This window comes from Corvus hawaiiensis, chromosome 3 (assembly GCF_020740725.1).
Source record: "Corvus hawaiiensis isolate bCorHaw1 chromosome 3, bCorHaw1.pri.cur, whole genome shotgun sequence".
In the NCBI taxonomy this organism is placed as follows: domain Eukaryota; kingdom Metazoa; phylum Chordata; class Aves; order Passeriformes; family Corvidae; genus Corvus; species Corvus hawaiiensis.
Genome location: NC_063215.1, coordinates 10,128,478 through 10,145,362, shown reverse-complemented (window position 1 = coordinate 10,145,362; position 16,885 = coordinate 10,128,478). Strand labels below are relative to the sequence as shown.

General features: G+C 37.9%; 1 protein-coding gene across 8 annotated transcripts in view; it reads right to left on the bottom strand.

Moving 5' to 3' along the window:
* Window positions 1-1,565: 1,565 nt before the first annotated feature.
* PUM2 (pumilio RNA binding family member 2) overlaps window positions 1,566-16,885 on the bottom strand; it is a 76,459-nt gene continuing 61,139 nt past the window's right edge. For 5 of the 8 annotated variants that reach the window (XM_048299890.1, XM_048299891.1, XM_048299897.1 and 2 more), the window contains 8 exons: window positions 11,923-12,190; window positions 11,257-11,386; window positions 9,540-9,674; window positions 9,148-9,285; window positions 7,353-7,478; window positions 6,691-6,812; window positions 5,228-5,420; window positions 1,566-4,505 (listed from right to left, as the gene is read on the bottom strand). In XM_048299890.1, coding sequence (XP_048155847.1) covers window positions 4,374-4,505; window positions 5,228-5,420; window positions 6,691-6,812; window positions 7,353-7,478; window positions 9,148-9,285; window positions 9,540-9,674; window positions 11,257-11,386; window positions 11,923-12,190 — 1,244 coding nt within the window. In that variant the 3' untranslated portion in view covers window positions 1,566-4,373. The remainder of the gene's footprint in view (window positions 4,506-5,227; window positions 5,421-6,690; window positions 6,813-7,352; window positions 7,479-9,147; window positions 9,286-9,539; window positions 9,675-11,256; window positions 11,387-11,922; window positions 12,191-16,885) is intronic. The other 3 variants (XM_048299892.1, XM_048299893.1, XM_048299898.1) reach the window with 1 other exon arrangement.

The following is a 16,885-nucleotide window of genomic DNA, read 5'->3' as shown; positions in this document are numbered from 1 at the left end:
CCATGTCCTGTACCCGCTCTGGAGGGCTGTCAACACTGGACGGACGTCCTTCCCTCCTTTCAACATGCGACTCTTTCTGTGACAAGTGCTGGTTTTTAACCCCTTCTGATGACGGAGCTGGGGAGGCCTGGGCTGCTCTGCTGCACAGGAGAGCTAACACCCCAGGCTCACTCTGCAGCATCTCACAGATTGTCTCTTCCTGGGTGGCAGGATCTACACTTGCCAAGTTCTCCCATACCTCCAACACCAGGAACCAAGCACAGCCCCAAGAGGGATACATCCCTAACAGGAACCAAGCTTCCTCATTCCCAAGCCACGAGGTGCTTGAATCAGCATCCTTTGGGCACAGATAGTGCTTGTGTATCTGAAACTCTTTGGGCAGAGTAAAGCACTGCCTGTAGCTCATCACAACATCAGTGCTGCCCACAGACTATTGAGACTTCAGGTGGTACCAGCAGCTTGGTACAATGTGAGCCACCACGTTAGCAAATCAACAGCCACTGCTGCCCTGCCGTGGGCTGCGACAGCTCAGATCAGCCAGCTCATGTGCTCCCCTTTCCTTACTCAACAGAGAACTGTGTCACCACGAGGGCAGGATCTGCTGCTCTCAGGACACGCGGTGCCCAGCCACCGCTCCACACAGAATTTCGCACCAGAGCGCTGCGGCTGCCCTGACTGCAGGGGCAAAGTACTGCTCTGTAGTTTACCCTGGGTTTCCCCCCAGGCGCATGACTTACATTTAATCTGCACTTTTAATGACCAGTCACTAGATCTTAAAATGCTTTTGCAATCATTGTCTCAGCTTTACTTCCCCAAATGACATAGTGGAAGTTGTCACCCCAATGTTAAGCCGTTTTCCGAGTTACTGGAATGCTGAGCATCATTCTCATGGAGCCCAACCCCACTGCTGTGTTACTACACATGAGCCATGAGCATCTCTTCAAATGCCTGTTCCTTACAGCAGAGGGAACAGTGCTAAATCGGTTTCTGAATTTCCATCAGCACTTTCAAACATCTAGGCATTATGACCCCAGAACCTCAATTTTCTCCACGTTCTGATGGAAAAGTCAGGGATGGAGGGATGGGCATTATGACTGTTCTGTCCACAGGTGCCCCCTTAGGTATTTCCCACCAGGCTTGCTTCCTGTGCCGGAAGTCCACTCCACACCTTCAGCTAAAAATGGTCTTTTGAAAAAACTGGGCAGTAACAGAAATGAGTGTGGATCCAGGGATGACACAGAGCTAACAATTTCTTGTCTCATTTGAAAGCTAACCCTCTCAAATGCTCCGGAACTCATCCTGGATCCAGGGATGTATGAAGAAACTGTCACAAGGCTGTAGCCTTAACTAGACATCAGTAAAACCTTTTTATAAAACAGGAAGGTTTAGCTGCTCAGAGCCACCCTCTGGAAATTTAATGATCTAATCCAGGGTTCTTCAGTAATTGCCCAATTCCCATCAGATCAAATGAGTGAGCACCTTCCCAAAGCTGAGCTTCACAGATACAGGTAAGTCAGATAACTGAGAATATGGCTGGTTTCCTACAGGAAAAACGCAAGACCAGATATATTTCACACAGTGTTATTCACACATTTTCATTTTGATTTTTACAGTATATACATGTGAACATTACATTATTCAATACGAGCCACCTGGAGTCAAACCTAAACAAACTGGTCCGTAAACAATCTATATCAAAAAGCAATACTTGAGCAAAAAGTCTAGTGGTTCTACCCAAACCCTAAAATAGTTGAAAGGAAATCCAGTGATTTTCATGTTCCTGGATAGAATTTGTGCACAAATGATCTCAGGAGAGCAAGTGGAAGATTATACTCAAGATATTGAAAGCACCAAAGATGACAGTTACAGGACTGCTTAAATTCAACCATGGCATGAGTGCTGCAGGGACAAAGTACTGGGACATTATCAGATTCTGCCTGGACATCCCCGAAAGCCTGACGTACTGTCTTACGTGTTGAAGGAATGTCGGCTCTGTGGATTATAACACACGGCACAGGTACACAGGGTAAAGATAGTCACTGAGGAGAATTGATGTGTCCAAGGAAGTGGCTCAGAAGTCATCCTTTGGGCGACTATGGGAAAGCTCTGGCTCCAATGACAGGGTTGGTACCTCTGCAGAGGAATTTTGTGAACTGCCATGCAAAAACTACTTGGCAATTAGAATTGTGCTTACTCAAAATAACAAGGCCTACTACCTCACTTCATGCAGGCACTGGAAGTAGGCCAGAAGAAACTTTCCCATTTGCCTATTAATGAGTTATCACTACCATTAGAAACGCAGCACCTCAGATGTCTGCTTTAGTAACAGTTATGTAACCCTGGTATCAACAGTAACATGACAGAATTCCTCACACAAGTTTATACCACTACTATTTTCTTTCTCATGATCACACCCCTACCAAAACAGCCTTTTATTTGATCAATGCTCAAGACGTTGTTTCCAAACTATCATGTTGATCAAAACTTTAGGTTAAGCCATCCAAATGAACATTTTACACAAAATACTTACTTCAACAACATACAAAGCACTTTCTTTATCTTTCAGAAACTGAATATACAAAGTAAGCTTTTTCCAAAATATTTCCATAGGCAAAGGATTAAAAAGGATTTTAATTATACACATATGGTCACAATTCTGCCTTAAAAAGATCATTGGGAAATGTACATAAGGCCGCTTGTATATGTACATCATCTTTATGTTACTGTTACAATGTCATATGTCCAGAGAAAAAAATCGACAGTTATCATACATATTTGCTTTACGCTGGGAGAAGGCTATTCAAAAATACAGTACTCTTCTGTACAAAAAAATCATGCCACATTTATTAAGATGGAAGAAGCATTGGTTTCTGTGATAACCAAATATTTCAGTCCACTTCTTACTATGCTTATTTATCCTGATTTAAAATTTGAACAGATTGATTTCCCAAAGTGTCCATATGAACAGAATCAACAGCTATGTTATAAACAAAACATAATGTTTCTCACAATAGATAAAAAGAAAGCCGGTTCATATTTTTGAAACCATATAAAGATAGAATTTTAAAAAAATCACTCTTGATTTGCTGAAATAAATTTACATTATACAACACTATATGCCAGGGGGAAAGAAGGGAATGGGGATATGAATATACACTAAAATGCAAATTTTTGTCCCAAAAAGGAGTAAAACAAATTACATTTACAGCATGAAGGTTTACAAATGTACATCTGTACAACCAAGGTAAGCATCACTACTAAATTAGCAAGGCTTTGTAATAAACATCGAAACGAGAGATTTGTTTTCAAACTGTAAACTTACACCTATTAACTACACGTATACAATGCATATATTTATAGGAAGCAAAAAGCTATCTGAATAGTTAATCAACCATGCTTAAATGTTGAGCTATCAAGTTTACTTTTCAGTGGCCCCTTCTCTTTATCATTACCTATTTTTCGCATCTACAGTGAGAAAGCAAAATAAATGCTCAACACTTTCAAATCCTTACAATTCTATATGCAAAATAAAAAAATACAAATCTCTACTCTTCCTGCGTTGTAAAACTGACTGTAAAGTTAATACAGGCTTTACTCCTTTTCCAACAGAGTACTTTGCTGAATGGAAGTACCACCATCATTTTAATCCCTCTACCTTGTACAACAATTACATATATAAGTATATACAGCACTTTATTTTTAATACATTGCTAGAGAAAACCTTAGGGCATGATTTAAAAAAACCTGTATCCACAGCAAGTGCCAAAACCTAGTATTTTAAAGTTTCCATTGTTTTGTTCTTCCCTACGTGAATTTGCTGTGCCCTTTTTGTTATTTGGATAGGATGTTGTGAACCACCAAAATACAACTTAACTTTTCAACATGTTAAATAATGTTTATGCAGCTGATCAATTTTAATCTGGTATAAAAGACTTCACACAAAGGGGAAAAATAAGGATTAATTCTATATACAACTCTATAAACCTGTTGTGCTATGATGCTGGGTAGACCTACCAGATTGCAAGCCAGTGTATTAAAAGAATACTGTACTTTTTCCCTTTAAAAACTATTTCAGTGACTTTACAAGGTAAAAATTTACAAAATATGTGACAGCTATTTTGATACAATTACATCATATACAGGCATTCTGTGCTTTGCCAGCCATCCAATCTGATAGGTCTCCGGATCAGGGCTGGAGATATTTTTTCTTTGTTTTCTAACAATTCACTCCCCAAAAATATACACAAGAATAAAAATTTTACAAATGGATGAACAAAGTCAATAAATAGATTTAAAAAAATCAGAACATTTAGAGTTAAGTTGTAGGTTTTGATAATTCACAATTTAATTTTTCTTCCATTTCTCTTTGTCTTTTACAGCATCCCATTTGGTGGTCCACCAATTGGCCCCAGATCAGCACTGTTCTTCAGGTAATACTTTTCCAGCTTGGCCAGAATGTGTTTGCCATAGGTGTATTTACGCAGAGTCGTGATGTGGGGTCGAATCTGTAATAAGAAACGTTTGGTTTTGTTAACATCCACAACACTTTCAAGTAGAAGTAACTACACTTTGAAAGAATTATGCAAAAAGATGCCAGAAGACAGAAGTATTTCAAAGTTTGGAAGTTTCTGGAAATATGCAAAACTGGTGATTTTGGCTCATCAAATAACTGATGTTCCTGCTGCAGGAAAAGGGAGGTAGTACTTTTGTGGGAGAGCCCTGTTGGTGACTGGGGGAAGCAGAGCTCCTGCAGGAATATCCTGGGCCCTGTGTTAAATAGCCTTGGGCCATTATGGCAACAACACTTTTCTCCATGTCTGGATATTCTTAAGTAGAAATGTGCTTCTATGCTAGGAAGCGTAGGAATCTCTTTAGGGGGAACTGCAGAATGGATTTATACCCACAACCAGAAAATAAAAAGAGAAACCTGTGTTTCTTCTGTTATATTAACAGTGATGACAGATACATTTTTCTGTTGAAAGTGTTTTCACATAAAAGCTGGCACAAAGACAGGAGATGAAATCCAACTTTTGAAACTTTCCTTTTTTAGCTCAGTGCTCAGAGATCTGAACGTTTTCTGCTTTGCCAAGCTCCACTGAATGCCACGGTTATACATCAAGTTCTAGATTACAGAAGCAGTGAGTCTTATACCTGCAGGGAAAGGTGCTCTGGCAGAAAAGCTTGCACAGATGGTATTTTTGCACCACCACAGCATGCACACACATACCTTGTGCATTATGATCTTCCTCTGGGCGGGCTCGGCCATGTCGATCATCTTCTGCACGACGTAGTTGGCGTACTGGTCCTTCATCATGGTGTATAAGGCACTGTGAGGGCCGTCGTTCTGGCAGCACACCTCGTCGATCAGCAGGGCGCGCTCAGCACGGGACGCGTGGGTCACGCATTTTTCTACCACGTTGCTGAAAAATAAGGCAAGTCCATGATGGGACTGGAGGTGTAACATTCTTTCAGGTAACCATTTTAAACCTATCTGGAAGTTTATCAGTTCTTCAGGGTTCTTAACGCCAGTAAAAAGTGTATTGCAAATGCATCAATTCCTCATTTCCAAATCTCCAGTCCGATGACTGAGGAAGTTACAAGATTATATATCCCTATTATTTCACCCATGTGAAAAGGTTATTTTCTGATACTTATTATTTTGTAGGAGAGACCTTTTCCACTGGACCTACATAGGTATACTGGACTTAAGGCTGCAGATGTGTTCTAGCACATCTATTTTGGTTGTGGGCCCTTTGAAAACACAACAGAGAAAGCCAAATATGTAGATTCCTGCTTTTTGAATAAATGCACTTTCCAGGAGCATGCCGACATCAGAGATTCCATCAAATATTCTTTTGTAGAGCAAGTCCCTAACCTTCCAGAAACTGGAAAGGCCATCAGCAAAATGATCCTGGTCCTAAATTTGTGCTTTAGAAATTAAACAATTAGAGGATTATGAAGAGTTCTATTCAGGAAAAGAAAAATAAAATCCAGATAAACTAGTTTGCTAGCAATTTTTAAAACAAATGCCCCCATAATGTCACAAGGGATTTCTACTTCATTTTGGTGACAAGGCTAGTCTCACTTAATCACCCAGAATGAATTCTGAGGTCTATTTTTCCTTAGCAAAAGGCACATAATCCTTTCAGCAAAAATATTTCAGCAAAAAGCATGGAAGAATAAGTTTTGGGTTCTAAATTCAGCATAGTTCAGGCCTCCTACAGCAGACTTTCAGACTAAGGCAGAAAATCCTTGTTAGACTGAACCACCACTTTTTAAAGCGAGCCTTGTTATACTTGCAAACTGCTAGACTGGATTGAGAGTCAGCAAGTCCCAACTTATCATCATCAGCACATCACCCAAGTTCCAGCAGAGCTTTTCACCTGGCTCTGGGCATCCTCACATGAAAGCTTGAAACCTGTTCCCTGCGCTTGCACGAAGTGAACAAAAGCCATATCCCATAAAGCCACAGAACCTCCTTTGTTTTGTTACATAACATTTGCCTCTTCCCTTCCCCAAACCTAGTATAAAAATATCACTACCATTCATCTCTATAAAAGTACGAAATTTCAGGATGAAAGATACACAATAGAAAAAAAAAAAAAATTGCATCCCTTTTGTAACACATGAAATAAATCCAATACATTTACAAGGTTAATGAATCTTTAACATATGAAAGTTGTCCAGTACCTGGCAAATTTGTGCTGACTCAGAGCTAGAACTTTTCCTCTTATTTCTGAAACAATTTTGCTTTTGTCTTCAGGACGACCATGCTCCAATACATGTTGAATAACGTAATTTCCATACTGATCCTGAAAATAAGATGACTTCAATTTTTTTTTGTGTTCATATCAAGTAATAAATACAGACAGCTTTTGTACATGAGCATTAAGTATGAAATTACTAATTGCATGAATATAAGGAAAATACAATAATGTCAACATTACAGTAGCAAAGTGATGCAAAACATACTTCATCAAGAATTACTTAATGGGCCACAAATTTTACATGAAAAATGTAAATAATCTGTAAATCCAGTGTTTTGCTAGAGTATCTTTTACGCTCTTAAAGAAAGAAGTCCTTAAATTTAAGATCATACTTTTTTAACAGCTGTAACATTCCCCTGAACACCAAGCTACAGTCAAAAGTGTAAGAAAAAGGCTTTTTATATCTTCTTTGCCTCCCAACTTCCAAATTCATTTTCATTAAAACTATGGAAGGAAAGAAAAACAAAAAATCAATGTCTACAAAACTAAAAAGAGGCAAACGCATTTAAACTAGGATACAGGAGTAAATTATGATAACAACAAAAAACTCTACAGTGCATTACAAACGAGTGTACGCGCACTAACCTGCACTAGCTGCTCTGTGTGTTGATGCAGTTCTTCTAAGATTGGCAAAGTCTGCTCAGCAGTGCAGTGCTCCAGAATACGCTGAATTACTCTACAACCATATGGATGAGTTGAAAGTACAAATACCTTGAAAATAGGATTGCAAACTGAAGTTAAACCAACCAAAGCTCACATCTATTGCAATTACTGTGTTCAAACTGGAAGTGAACATACCAACTACTATTAAAAAAGTTTTGTCTGCCAAGACCAGAATTCCATTTCCAGCAAAAGTCAGGAAAAGATGAAAAAGCAGGTTTTTGTGTGTCAAGGACTCCAGAAACCATGTAACTAAGAACCCAACTGTTCATTACAATGTTTCTAGCCTACACAGCTGCAAAGGAAAGCCTGGAAGCACGACCCTTAGTTAAGTGCTGTTCAACTTTCAGGCTTTCCTTTTTACTTAATTTTCAAATTTTAAGACTTTGACACTTATAAAAAGGAATTTGATAATGGTGGCTGATTTTCACCAATTTCATGTTCCAGCATACACAACAGGCTCCCAGTTACAAAGTTTGCAAATAACTACTCAAAACGTACAGCCAAATCTTGCTTATTCCTTCTGCTTGCTTCTCTAGAAGCTAGGTTTGTGGTTTGGGGATTAATTCCAAGAATTTCAGTGTTGGTCAGGACTGAACACAGAATCTTGTATGATTAGGCATCAATTCAAATGATGCAGGCAGGAGAAAATGGTAAGTAGTATCACATAAGTGTATCATTTTTCATTTGCCATTTCATATTAGCTAATATTTTCTATATATAATTACTTGGCGTTCAGGATGGATGTTCAGTAAATAAACACACTCACACTTTAGTCAAGGAGCTCTATTTACAGTTTAAAAAATGCATCTCATGTACCTCATACACACTTTTTGGTGTAAAAAGACACAACCGTAGAAACCTTGGTATGCAATTTAGTACTATGTACAACTATAATTCTGGTATTGCTGTTGTGTAAAATGAGAAAGATATTGTAGATTTTATGAGAAAATGCACTTGGCCATCCATTAAAGTAAAATTTAGTTATATAGCCAAGTTAGTAAGATTTTTACAATTCTTCTCAAGACTATAAAAGTACACGCTTGTCTCAGAGGATTAAAATGTTATTTAGCTGCAGCATATTCACTAGCCTGCAGCACAATATCAATCTTATAGTAATAACTTTTTTTGGAAACAAAACAAAAACCCCGATCTGAAGTAAACAAATATGACACCCCCTTCACTCCACACTAGCCCATATGCAGGGAACAGATTAGTGTATTTCATCACTGCAGTTCCTTAAGGACTGACATTCATTGGGAAACACTGAAAGACACACGTGTAACACAAGCAACAGGAGAGGAAAATGTCATTTTTAACAAAAAATATATGCTAGAGAGCACATACTTTATTACTATATGAAAAATGGCCCTGTCAAGAGTTGTGAAGGAAATGTGAAATGGTGTTATTACAAAACAGAAACACAAAGCCTGGGCACACGAGGTCCTTTGTATGTATTTATATGACACCCACTGTGTGTATTTATAATACATCCAAACAAGTCTTTCTAGAGCCTCCTCTCCCAACAAATTAATCTTTTTACAGCATGTTAACTGTCTCTCCAACAGCTTTTCCATGTCATCATCCCCTTTTTCATTCTACTTAAAATAACAAAGTGCCAAACACTATCTTGTACATGCAAATGATGGACAAAGACCTGCAAATCTTCTTCTGTGAAATCTAAGCATCCTGCAAAGAGGAAATGAACCATTGACACTACCTGTCCTTTGAATGCATCAATGATGAACTGGAGTGACTGGGGCTGAACACACTCAATGCATTTTTGTACAACATGGTTTCCGTTTTGATCTTTCACGCATTTCAGAACATGGCCATCCAGCTCTTTCACCATTTCATTCTGGAAAAACAAAGATTATCCTTGTCTTTACGATGATATTTCCCCCCACTTAAACAAGGAGAAAGTTAATTTCATCCTGACTCCAATCTTCATATTCACTGGTGTTAACTGTGAACCTCAGTATTTTCATTTAAACAACTATTTTAGCCCATAGGATATTTCATGATGAAGGGAATAATCAACAATTTAATCAAGTAAAAAGATAGATACAATAAAAATAAAAAAAATAAAATCAAATCATTGCTCTAACTTACAATTACCTGCTGGTCAGGTGAGATTGACTCGAGTGCTTTCTGGATAACACGACAGCCATACATCTGGAGGGCCAATGGCAGAACATGACCTCGGATGCGTGTTGCCAGGGCTAACTTTTGATCCAGACTTCCAAACTAAAAGAAAATAAATATGCTGTTAACAAATGAAGACATATTGCAGCATGCTGGAATTTACATGTCAGAGTAAGTATTTTCAAGATGTACGTGATCGTAATATTTGAATCATTTTTCACTTCGTTTTTTTGGTGGGTATAATTAGCAGAAGCTTTTCTTTTCTAAATGCAACATTTTGTAATATTCCATATCCAGTCACATACCTGCTATAAATGCATGACCTTGAAAGACAACAGAAGAAATCTATGTAGTTTTCATTTGTCTGTCTGTAGGAATATTTAAGTGCAATGAGCCACTTCTTAAAATAAATTATACCAGGCACATGGATCACAGGTCATTATTAGGTATGAGTCCAAATCAGACTTTTCCTGCTATCTCGAAACTTGTACCGTCAGTGTATCTCACATCTTGTAAGAGAGGACACTGAAGTGACCACTGGGACAATCAGCTGCAGGCACAGCAATACTCCTGCAGCACTGCTGAGAACTGTCAAACTTCACACCTGTAGTCAGCTCTGAAGAAAGCGCGACCAACATCACCTGCCTACTTAAACATTGAACCGAGGTCCCCTTCTACAGGTAAGGCCATGCACGCTTTTTTCTGGACAGCTGTTCTGCAGAATTAAGATGAAAACACTCAACTGACAATGATTAACTGAGTATTCATCCAACTTAACATTATGGAAAAAACAGCAAATAATGACCCTTGAGCAAAATCAAGATCTTCCATATCATCATATGTCAGTGACACTTTTCAGAAGATATTTTGATTGGTTAACAAAAAAAAGTAAAAAAGTGAGCACATTGTTTCATAGATTACTCACTAAAAATGACATTCTTGTTTACAGCAAGTATCTTATTCCTTACTGGACATTTTCCAGCTTCACCTTCTCTCCGCCACTCTTTGATGTGGCCCTTGATTTAAAGTACACTATACTAGATACCCTTTCTACATATAACTTTTCCCAGGACACAGGTATTACTTTTTTCTTCTCTCTGCAAGCCAAATCTTGTAATTTTTTGATAAAGCCTTTTTTTTACCACATATTTTTTAACAGAAAACAAATCTGTTTTAAATACTAGTTGTAGCAATATTGGCTGTATGTTATGATAGATACCCCTTACTCAAAATTCTTCTGCCTCAATATATTTTATGGGAGTTTCCTCATACAGTGCACTGGATAAAGTTCACACAGCTGTTTGAGTGCAAGGGTGTTTTCCAGACCCATTCTGTACCATGATCCAGTAACCAATAAAAAGCATCTTTCAAATATTTAAGTCCCCTGTCATCTCCTGAAAGTCTCTCTAAGTTCTGCTAAAAGGCTTGTGAAGCCTCAATGTGCAGCCTGTGCATTCACCAGTGTTCACCAATACATGCACCACCAGTGTAAGAAGAAACTGTGTCCATTATGACAAAAAGCACTGGATACAGAACAGAAAACATGTATGCAGAGTTACACACTTGGGCTCTGTGGAAGTCATGTAGAATTCTGCTATGGTGTTAAGAAAAAGACCAGTTAAATTTAATCAGATTTACAGCACTTCATTTGCATGTCCATCCATAGACTTAGTGCTATGCTTACCTCAAAGAACTTCTGTATTACATAGTTTCCAAACACATCAGTCATCAATTGATAGGCTGCTTGCAGGATCTCATTAAATACCATCTGGCGCTCAGCTGGAGTAGCTCGCTCCAGCTTCTGCTGTATAAATCTAAGGGCAAAAAAAGGTACATTATGCTTTGCATCAACAACAGGAAAACCTCTCAAACACTGTTTCAATGAGACACCTCAACACTCTAAAGAAAGCATTTATAAAATCTATTAAAATGAAAGTAGTGCCTTTGCATATAAAAGGATACATTTTTGTAAAATTGACTTAAAAACTTTCATTTGAAAAGCATTAAAGATGAAAAGAATAACAGTAACTAAGTACCTGATGATGTACTGACAAAAAATAGTTTTACATTCCAGATGTCACATATTTTGTTTTCTTAATCAACGCCTTTTTTTGATACCTAAATACTAGAGTTTAAAAGTCTAATTATGAGGCTATTTCTACACTGAGAACTTCTACAGGCAGCTAAATTAGTACTACTTTTACAATGAAATTTTCTAGAGAAGGTCAGTGTGTGCTCCAATTAATGGCATGCTTTGAATTAAGATGACAAGCACCTCATTCAAATGTTTGATGTTAATAAAGCAATATCAAAGCAGTGAAGTATTATTAACTAGTCTTATAAGAATTACCTAGAACCATGCTGGTCTTGGGAAAATTCAACAATATGTCCAAGAAGGTCCCTTAGCTGAAGATTAGGGAAACGATTGTTTCTGAAATCCTCTAGCAATCGGCTGCGTCCAGAAGGCATAATGTCAGACCTACTGTAGCGGAGGCGCGAAGGAGGGAAGAGCTGGCTGGTGGAGCTAAAGAGGCTGGAGGTGCTCGCCGCACTGCGATACTTGGCTTCGGCTCCGGGGGCTGCAGAAATATAGCGACCACTACCATTTGTCAGTCCTCCTACAAGGAAGCAGCTCTGTCAGCAACGGCCGTGAGGAAAACGAGCAACAGCAAAACAGCAAGTGCACTAAAACTACGGATACACCCTGGAGCCAAAGAAAACAACAGTGTTGTCTTGCTATTTACATTTACCTCATTATGGTTGCAGGAGTTAGATAGCTTTATCTTGCAATAAATAAAACCATTCTCCTCCTCATTTTTATTTTATGTGAGGGCACCAGGAAAAGAAATGTCATTAGAAGAATATATCAAGGCAGGTAAAGTGAGCACCCACTCAGCCTTACAGAAACTTTAGAACTGAGTGGGCCTTAAGCTTAGTGGGCAGATTTCCACTTCATGAGTCATACTGGCTTATACCCTTGTTAGTAGTCTTGAAGTTAGCCAATTGTGTCAAAATAGACCATGAAATCTGAACTACCCTTCAGTCCCTACTGAGATACCTTTCCAACTTACAGCGTGTTAAGGGCATTTTTGGGGAGGCACGTGTGGTGCCTCTTGTCATGCTGTACCTGTCCTGCAGGTTATTTGATGACTTCAGCATCCCGAGCTTTCAATCTGGTACCTCTTCTAAGCACTAAATACGTCAAATTTCAAACCAGGTAACAAAAATACTCTACTTAATTCTCAAACAACCACAGATATATAAAATTGAAGCTCCTTTCAGAAACATGAAGTCCTTTCCTCACTGCACAAACACTCATCACTCTCACTAACACTTCATCCTTCCTTACTTTTTAAGAACTGAATTGCCTTCCTATGTCAAGGGCCTACTCCTTTTCACTAGTGATTCCACCTACAGCTCTTGTCACCCCCCAGTCCTATGCATTTCTCCTCACACCCGGCACTCTGATCAGTTTGTGTCACTCTGAACTCCTCCAGCAGGCCTCTCCCCTCCACTTTACAACAGGCAGCAATTATCATAAAAAGCATCCAAAGCATCTTTCCCAACTGCTGTATTTTTTTAGAGGGATACCCTTACTATACTATACTATACTATTCGAAGACAATTCCCACACAAAAACCTCAAATCTACTACTAAAACCAAACTAAGCAAAGAAAAAACCAAACATTCCCTAAAAGTATTGACTATGAATTGGAAAAGGAAAGCATTTTGTTTCCCTGTCTAGAAAGTGACATTGTAATTAAAGCCCTTTCAAAATCAACAGAATAAATACCTACATTTGAATTTAAAACAAATTGCAGTATGTGCTGTTTGAATGGTGCTCTATTACAAACTTAATTAAAAAAAAAAAGGCAAAAAAAGAAGAAAAAAAAAGAAAAAAAGAAAAAGAAAAAAGGTGACTGTGCCCCAGCCAAGCCTTCTCTTGGTTCCAAGTATTTATAAGGCCAGGCAACAACACTGTTACAGTGGACTGGCAATGTATTAATGGTAAAGTTATCGTTCTCAAAAGGTCAAATTCCAGTACCAGAACCTGAGATGTTAGTGCTCTGCAAGACACATCAAGCATCACATTGATTGCACTGTATGGTATTATGCCCTAAAATAGAAATAATTAATATTTATTTTATAATTAGTCTTCAAAATTCGGTGACAAGCATCAATAAATACTTTATGCCCCACAATATCTTTTAAAAACCACTAGGTTTTCTTTTAAATTAAAGCCTCTTAATTCTTTACAGACAGGAAAATCAAGTTTTTGTAACTATCAGTTTTAGTTTCCATTGACAAACACTATTTTCAGAAAAGAACTGGCAGCAACATGGTACTAACAAACAAAAGAATAAAAACCCCCCAACATTCTGCAGGTGAAGCAGTATGCAGAGTGATGCTCTGCTGTAATTTCTCCTCTAGGAATGGCCTTCTAAAGAACAAAAAAAGTTATGCAGCTGAAATGATGGCATTTCTCATCTGGACTATGTAAACATATGAGTGCAATCCTGGCTTCCCTGTATCAGCTGTGCAGTAACACTATTTAATATCACGAGAGGGCACCAGAGCCCATCTGAAAGGAAGTTATAGGCTACTCTCCTGTTGCAGCATCTCTATTGCTCCACTGATCGCATGCTCAATTCTGTGCCAGAAACTAACAGGGCAGTTTTGATCATATGCTCACAGTCAACATACACAGTCACAGAATTGCACATGTGAATCAGGAATTGTTTCAGCTTGGTTTTTTTTAACTGAGCCTTCATCTCTATAAATTAAATGCAACAATTTATCCAGAAACTAAAATAGAAATTAAGAAACATGGTAGCTTTTAACAAAAATGCTATATATGTGTAATATACATTTCCTGCTTAGAATTATCAAGCCTTTTTTCAGTCTAATTTGGGAACCATCACTTTTTAAGACTTGTAAGACAACTATGCTGCAACTGGGAGGCTCCTATCTAGCCTGTGAAACTATTTCAGACAGTCACGTTAAGCAGGACAGTAACACAGGAAGGCTGTATTAAGAAAGCACATCCATTGTGCCTGTGATCTCAGAAGCACACAGAAAGCAGAACCTTGTAAAACACTGGACACTATTATAAAAAAGAGTCATTTAATAAGTAATTAGCTTTTATTCTCATTTAATCTTTAATTACAGAAATGTTACGGCTCAGTGGCAACCCTGAGATTTGAAAAATAGTAAAACTCCCAAAATATAAGCATATTGTCTTAGGTACTTATTACATGCAGACATAATTGTGAGTACAATGGCCTATTTTCTACTCCAAACTAGGAAAGTAACAGCCTAGGTCTTGTAAGTTATTTGGGGAACATACCCTACTGAATAAGGCACTGAAAAATTAAAACACTTATTAGACATTAGTATAGCCACATAGTTCCAAACTCTTGGGGAAAGAAGTGTGCATTTCATTCTTCAAATATCAATTAGCTATCACTTCTGATCTCATAAAACAAAGATCTCCAAAGCACTCAGTAGTATGAAGTTGTTCTACAATTTAATTGAACCTAAATCCCTGTGACTAATCCACAGGGAGGAAAAGGCATAGAGATATAAAGGGGATATAGATAATCTAAAACAAAGCCTAAGTTTCAAGGACACAAAGCATGTTAAATTACTGACTCCTTAACATAGGTAGCATATTATTATATGCTACAGAGAACATGAAAAAACATTAAAAACTAGATCTAGGCATATTTATTTTGACAGCATTAGTCTGTATTTATCAAAGCATCTTTTTGATTACTTTTAATAAAGACAGAAAATGTATCTACTGCATAGTAACTTATTTACATGTGTCAGCAGTATTTTCTAGTAAAACACTCGTGTATATAAATGTTTTGAACTTAATTTCTACAGAGTATTTTTTCATCTGTAAAAAAGGAGCTTCATCTCACCCTCAGATAAAAGTTTCATCTTCATATGGAAAATAGAATTATACATATCTATGTATATTTTAGGAATCATTGCAAGTGTTTATTATACCTAGTTTACTGAAGCCCTACAGAGGAGGGACACAGCAGAGGCAATGCAAAGCTCCCCATACTGCCTTGCCAAGGCGCCTTCCTTTTTACTCTTACCCAGAATGACCATCTCTGAAGGTAAAACATCAATCTGAACTGCTAACAAGCTTGGCTCACAACACACAGAAAATAATTACCTCCGAAAGCCCAGATTTTAGAAATCCTACCCTACACCAAAACTCCACTCTTAAAATGCTGCAATGTACCATCAAACAGGGTAAGGATTACCAATCTAAAAGGATTTTTTATGACAATGGAAAAACACTTCCTCCTGCAGTTCCTTGTACTTGGGAGTGAAAGGGTAGTTCAAATTCATGACCTTACTGCTCCAACTGATTACAGTAAAGAAGCAGTTACAGACAACTGACAAATCCCTTCAAATACAGGAAAACTGACACTAGCACAAAGTCATTAGCACATTGCTATTTTAGGATGTTGGAAAAAAGGTGGTGAGAAGAGATAAAAACAGTAAAATATCACAAATTTCTTGTAAAAGGGAAATCGTTCTTTTAAGCTACAAATTGCAGCAGTGTCTGACAAAGGGGTTATAAAACCATGCACCCTTTCCCAGTGTTGTGCTGTAGATTCTGGTGGCTGAAACAGGAGCAACCGAGTTTGATGCCCATTTTAAAACAGGAGTTAAACTTAGCTGAACCTGTTGATACAAGCAGGCAGGACAAGTTTGGAAGGTGGAGGGAGAGCTGCATTTGACAGGCATTATCAAAATACCAATGGAAACTGCATGCAGACATGAACTTACAATGTTCTACTCTGAAAAGTGACTGCATGATAAACATACCCTTCTTAAAATACACTCCCTGTTGATATCAGGTATAACTTCTCATTTGGTGAGAAAGCTTTTATTTTTCATTTTTATTTTTTGTATCTGAGAACAAAACATGCTTCCAAGAGCAGCTGATGAACACACCAGAATAAATATAACAAGACTGACAATTGCAGAAATGGTCTTAAACTCTGAGATGGTGCACTTTGAATGTAACTGTGCAAAAATAAAGCACAGGGCAGAAAGGCTAAAAAACCACTGCATTTTTCTGCATTTTTTGTAAAAGCAAATATCCAGAAGATCTCACTTTCCCAATTTCAGGCTGATTTTGTAATGTAGCAAAACGTTTATCAGTAATCAAGGTCCACTTCACTTGGAAGACAAAGAGGACACAATGGAAGCCAACAAGCTTGTGTCAATTTTCAGAGTACAACTGTATATTCTGGCAGTTACACACTGATCTAGTACATGATTTT